The 6,398-nt window shown below is 34.5% G+C and overlaps 1 protein-coding gene across 10 annotated transcripts in view; it reads right to left on the bottom strand.

The window, feature by feature from the left end:
- Window positions 1-176: 176 nt before the first annotated feature.
- LOC132195817 (axotactin) overlaps window positions 177-6,398 on the bottom strand; it is a 45,027-nt gene continuing 38,805 nt past the window's right edge. For 7 of the 10 annotated variants that reach the window (XM_059618042.1, XM_059618041.1, XM_059618043.1 and 4 more), the window contains 8 exons: window positions 5,949-6,206; window positions 5,704-5,891; window positions 5,535-5,646; window positions 5,227-5,405; window positions 5,042-5,171; window positions 4,928-4,989; window positions 4,415-4,522; window positions 177-1,186 (listed from right to left, as the gene is read on the bottom strand). In XM_059618042.1, coding sequence (XP_059474025.1) covers window positions 941-1,186; window positions 4,415-4,522; window positions 4,928-4,989; window positions 5,042-5,171; window positions 5,227-5,405; window positions 5,535-5,646; window positions 5,704-5,891; window positions 5,949-6,206 — 1,283 coding nt within the window. In that variant the 3' untranslated portion in view covers window positions 177-940. Of the gene's footprint in view, window positions 1,187-1,375; window positions 1,464-4,414; window positions 4,523-4,927; window positions 4,990-5,041; window positions 5,172-5,226; window positions 5,406-5,534; window positions 5,647-5,703; window positions 5,892-5,948; window positions 6,207-6,398 lie in introns of all 10 variants that reach the window. The other 3 variants (XR_009441691.1, XR_009441692.1, XM_059618044.1) reach the window with 3 other exon arrangements.

Here is a 6,398-nt window from a genome sequence, read left to right as displayed (position 1 = left end):
TCTAATTTTCATTCCCATTGTTTTCATTTTGTGGACAGCTGTTTTGTGTGTAGTAGAGTTATATAAACATATAATAATAAATATAATATTCAATGGACATCAACGTGTGTTTTAATATCGAACCAACCTATATAAATTAATTTTGTTTTCATTGAATGAGACGACTTTTGTTCTGGTGTATATTAATTGGTATACTTTATTTCTCGTCGTCAATAATTTATACATGGCACTATATACGAATTTAAAATATATATCAATTTGAAAATATTGCAATCAATTTTGTGATTTAAAACAGGAGCTCTTTTTTCCATTTTACTTTTAAAAATAACATAATATATGCTTTATATATATTATATCTCTCTCTTCGTTATTCTACTTAAGCGTTGGTGCGTTTCATCAGTTGGTCGCCGACTTTAATCAAAATACTCTTTCATGAATAAAATGACAAACTTTACAACTCTCGCCTATAAATGGATATTTACAGATCTTTGGAGACTCTTTTGATTCAACTAAAATAATAAAACTTTGAACACTTTTCGTAAAAGCTACATTTTGAAATTTCACAGTTTATGTACACCTGCACAAATGCATTCCACAGTTATTATTATTTACAACGGTGATAAATTTCTTTCAACAATTAGAAGGAGAACTCATGAGAAAATTATACTTTTATTGTTGCAAAAAGCTGCTATATTTATAATAATTAGGCTCTTCCTCAAATCATTGTTTCTCTCCCTCTAAATAAGGCTCCACTGTGACCTTTTATAACATCCAAAATCTATCTCAAAATTAATTTTCTTCTCAGAATCTCAAAATAAATTCTCAATTACAAAAATAAAATGAAATTTTTAAAAGAAAATTATTTTCATATTTGTCTCGTGAGTAATCCGGCAGGGCAACTAAGCAAAAGAGATTCATGCACCTCCACCTGGGCCCAAACCTAATCTAGGGACAAGACACTCTCCTTGCTGGCACGCTGGATGTTCTTGACGAGAGGCCCGCCGAGGTAGCTGACTGGGTTGCCGTAAGTCCTTTGGCCCTCGGAGAGGAAAACTGGCACTGCGGTCGTGTCCGGGGACAATTTTGGCTTCCAGCGTCTGGGCCGCGTCGGCAGGACTATCGAATCGGCGTCGGTGAACTTTGGCCGGTGGTGGTTGCTGACGGGGGTGCTCGCAACAGGGGAGTTCTGCAATCGAACCAAACTTCAGTCCAAATTGGCCGCCAAAATAAATTTAGAGTTAGTGGAAAGTTTTTTTTTTAATAATCAATTCTTTTGGTGCCTGTTAGTTTTTTTTAATTTTCTAAATTTTCTCTTTTTTTAAATTTAAATCTAGTCAGCAGAAAGTATAGAGTGAGTATGCAAATGAATATTCACCTTTTTAATTATACAAGAGGCTTATAAGGTGTGCAAGCAAAGTAACGTGCTACAAAGGAAGTCTTCTCTACGGGTCCTTTTTTGAAACCTACACAAAAAACAAAATCATGCGAAATCAAAATCAAAACGGCAGGCAAAAATCATAACTGGGCAATAAATAAGCTCGGTAATAAAATTAATCAAAATCCTGATCGATTGTAAAAATAATTTAAAATACACCAAAGGACACGTTTTACATAATTTTGAAGACAATAAAATGGTACAGGAAGATCCATGCAAACAAATAAGTAAAGCACAAATAGGTTTTTTCCAGAAAAGTGAAAGCGCTCCTCCCAGAACATAAAAAACACTTAAAATTATGTACATACAGTTTTCATGCAACATTTTCGATGGACGTGAGATGGAGGTGAGTTAATAAAATTTTGTCCCCTTTTTGGAGTTCTAATCAAGCACAACTCTCGTCATATCTTGTCTCATTTACAATTGCAGCAAAAATGTCACTTATCGTGGCAAAAAATTAAATAAAAACTAAACAAAAACATGCTGGACTTATTATAATTAACATATTATTTACAAAAATATTGTTGCGTGTGGACAGGCGTTATTAAAAATTCAGCAAAAAGTAAGTGGCTACTCACCAACAAGATGCGATTACAAATGTTGGCACTGACATTTGTGTCTACTTTTCATTCAAAACTATATATAAAGGAAAAAGAGATTTTGAAGCGAGTCAAATCAGAGTTATACAAGTCCGAATTATTTAAACTGATTGAATTTTTAAAAGCTGTCTGATTTGACTTTTCGGTTAGTAAATGTTTCAAAACTGGACAAAAACGACGCCATAAAACAAGAAGGTTGTTTAGCATTGTGACCTTTTTTATTACTCGTAAATATCTCTACATATGGAACATAAAATACAGACTGCTCTCTTTCAATCCGGCGAGTGTGTTTGTGTCTAATTGGGTGATTTTTCCTCTTTTGCCAGCGCAAAGAGGAATTTATATATAAAGGGCATTTTCCGCTTAATTCACACAGCAAGTGATCATTTTTACTGTATTAATTAATTATTTTTTTTTTCAATCGCGTCTTCAAGTTAGTTTTGTAAGTAGTTTTACAAGAAGCATATCAATCACAAATACGATGACGTACAATGTAATAATAAAATACTTTTTTACAAATCAAGGGACAAAATTTTATGTCTGACATTGTGATATAAGGCAAATACAATTAACTCTCTCTTTCACTTCGTCGAGCGCGCGGCAAGTAATTCAAAGAGCGGCACAAGATTATTTTTTGTATCGATTACTTTAAGTACACAGCAAAATATCATAGTTGAAGTCCTATTGTTGGCACCGTAACGGCGATTCTCTCAATCCTGTCTTTCTTTCTTTCTTTATCCTGCGCCTGTTTTTTGTTTTCACCTTAACTGATAAAGGTCCACTTTCACTTCTGCTAAATGCAAGGTATGATGATGCGAGATAGACACATATTGATGTATACAGCACACATATAGTCGCACAGTTTCTCTGTGTTTAATTAGCAACATTTACATGTCATGCTGTCTTTTTCCACTTTTGATATAAATGGTCTCGTCACACAAACGCGCTATGCAGGCGGGTGGAAATCTTTTGAAATCGCAATTTTTAATTTTAATTCAATTATTTGGAACTTTCCACCGACCTGAAGGCGCGTCGAATTAATTTGACAATGTAATCATGCATGCATGGATTTGAGATGAACACAATAATTCACGCAATCATATCTATTTTACAATAGGCCTTTGATGAAAGACAATTAATTTATATATGTATTTGCAACTTCAGGCCTAAAGGGAACGAAATTTTGGTAAAATTTAAAGTAGTGTGTGCTACGCAAGTTTTGAAAAACGCTTCTCTCTGGCTATTTTTTGAACTTTAATCAAGAGCCTCGTCAACGCAGAACACAGCAATCGCAATTTTTGTTTTTATCTCTGGTAACTTTCCTCACCGTAAATTCTTATCATATATTTATATTTTACATTTTTAATATTTATGTTTCAATCACAATTTTTGTGAGGATTTAATCCTAAACTTTTCTTTCTAAAAGTGAATGTGAATTTTATACTTTTTCAAATTTGCTGAGAGATGCACATTAAAATTCTCAACGCGTCTAAAATAGCAGCGAGACGTTTCTCTAAATTCAGCCACTAAGAAGCGGATTTTTTTCCATTTTTATTCTAATTATTATTTGCTCGTGAATGCATGAGCTGAATTTCTCTTTCTTAAACCCTTAGAGGAACTAAATTTGGCCCAAAACATGCTACTGATTAAGAAGATTTTTTTCTTCTCTGCGTATTAAAATTAAATATTTGATTATTTTAGAATTGCTGGTGGAGATCACTGCAAAAAATACTACATGCGCAAAAACTGCCTCCGTCTTTCTGGTCCTCTAAAAGCAAGCTCAAAAATCCCTCCTATCACCTCTTTTTGAATCTAATTAAAAATTTTAAAACGGTCGTGAACAATTAAAATTACAAAAAATTTGTGCCTCCGATTTATATGATTGCACTTTCTTTCATCTAATTGTAAGCTCTCTCTCGGTGTACAAAATAGAATCGAAACTTGTAAAATATAGCTCAAGAGATTTTCATTTTCCAACTGCTAAAGTTGCAAGGCCCGCGCAAACTATGCATTGAAAATGGACGAAAAATCACACCACATTTTATTTTTACGAAAACTGGTTCTTTGATGGTGGAAAATAAATGAATGGTGAAACAAGGTACACCGGAAAATATACCGCTCCGTTATTTTGTACACTCAACTTTTTGATATGGTGGACTCGCGCATCCGAAAAGTACACAGGGAGAAAATATTTTTATCTCTCATTTGAGTCTGATTGCATCATTTTTAAAAACAATTTGCATTGGATTTCCATTTTTCGTTTGTTCCAGAGTTTAATAAATTAATCGTCTGTGCTATTGAGGGTCAGCCTGCTGCCCATGTACAAAGTCACCTCGCTAATCGAGCTGAGCGGAGCCAAGTGGGCCAGACTTGAACTTACCGGCTCTTCGCTTGACCGGTCGGCTTCGGCGGTCACTTCGTCGTCGCCCTCCTCCATGTCCAGATGGTCCAGGCTTTGGATCATGGCGTCGCTCACCTCATCATTCTGCTGGAAAAAAGTCATTATCGAACACAAAATTAATGCAAAATGCGCCTTTATAAATGAAATTTATTTTCTAAATGTGTTAAATATCACTTTTTAAAATTAAATAAATAAATAAATAATGTTGCCAAATTTTATTACTAAATTTTACATTAAAACAACAAATTTTATATCACAAAGTTTATTTATTTAATAGTTTTATTAAATTTATTTATTTATCACAGGATATTTTTATTTCTAAATCTAGAATTTTTTGAGTAATTACTGGTTTTATGTAAATAAATTATATAAATTAAGAGCTACGGATATTGATTATTTTTTATAAATGTTAAAATAATACATCATTAAGGACGTTTAAAGTACTCTTCTAGGATTATGCTATTTCTAATTATATTATAAATTTTTTTTTACCTCTCCTAAGAGCTCTGCCCCTTCTCCTTGTGGTTCCCACTTGAGCTCCGCATCAGAGTTGTCTAAAAAATAAATAATCAAATAAATTTTAAACAATTAAATAATTGTCCGAACCGTTTTTAATTGTATTTTCGACTTTCTTTTGAGGTGGCGACCCGTTTGGTGGAGAAGAGTGGTTGGAGTTGATTGCTTCGTGTTTGGTCAGCGGTTGCAGTTCGGTGCCATTCTGGGCGATTCCATCGTGCTATTTAATTATTCAGGAATTATTTTCATCAATACAATTTCTCGGCATTTCTTACGTTTTTGAATCCAATTATCTTTACAGGTGGGTTAAGAACAGACTCGGTGTATTTCGGCGGCATCCACATTTCGTCCTCCTGGCGCTGCCTCCTTTTGTAAGCGCGGTTGTTCCTGATGAGCTCGATGATGCAGCCGATCACAATGACCACGAATATTGAGGCCAGAATAATCAAAATCGCTACAGAAATATTTAAATTACATTAAAAATTAGATTTTTTTATTTCCTAAATAGTCTAATTATTTAAATGATCAAGAAATTACAAGATTTTTTATTGGTACCAATTGTTTTCAACTTTAAATTACTTACTGTTGGTGTTGTCAGCCTCCTTGACTTTGGTTTTGTAGGGCGTGTTGTATGCAATCCTGCTTGGCGGATCCTCCACCCACGCCTTGTCTTTCCACTCTCTATCAGTGGCAAGCTATTTTTTTTTAAATAAAATTAATAAGTCGATCAATTTAAAATTAAAAATCATCACCATGCTGACGTTGGTCAAAGTAGGCAGAAGATTTTGTGTCGATTTTTCAACGACGGCGAACGCGGCGCAGTAGCCAGACTTGACGCCGGCAGGGTTGAAAGGCACCACTTTTTCCGTTTTGTTTCTCGAGAAGCCCATGTACTCCTCCAACGGCCTAGAAACCTCTCCGGCAACCTCAACGGCGACATCTATTCAAAAAGTATAGTTTTTTTCCCCACCTGTCAGTGTAAATTAATTCAACTTACTGCTCAGGCAGCCGGTGTAATTGTTGTACACGAGTCTGTCACTTTGAATGTCGTCGTTGGTGCTGAATCCGCCCAAGTAGACTTCAGTCGACGGAATCGAGCGCTTCGAAATTGCGGCATCTTCGTAATCGTCGTCCCCACTGCTTGACTCCGACTGCGCCAGTTTTTGCAGTTTTCGGTCAACCAGAAGAGTCACTTTGCCATCTTCACTTCGCGCGTACAAAACTGAGTGTCTGGATCCATCAGAAAAACCGGTACCTGTATCAAATTTAATTATTTTTAGTTTTAAAACTTTTTCAAGTAAAATTTTACATTAATTATGATTCCAAGTTAATTTATTTTGATGGTGTTCTGGATCAATATTTCTTTATACAAATAACTTTTCCAGATTGTTACTTGTATATCAGATTATGTTTTCATATATGACATTTAGATCTCATTGAAATTTCT

This window comes from Neocloeon triangulifer, unplaced genomic scaffold (genome assembly GCF_031216515.1).
Source record: "Neocloeon triangulifer isolate White Clay Creek 2 clone unplaced genomic scaffold, ASM3121651v1 ptg000011l, whole genome shotgun sequence".
Taxonomy (NCBI): domain Eukaryota; kingdom Metazoa; phylum Arthropoda; class Insecta; order Ephemeroptera; family Baetidae; genus Neocloeon; species Neocloeon triangulifer.
Note: the sequence above shows the minus strand (reverse complement) of the source record. Positions and strands in the feature narration are given on the sequence as shown.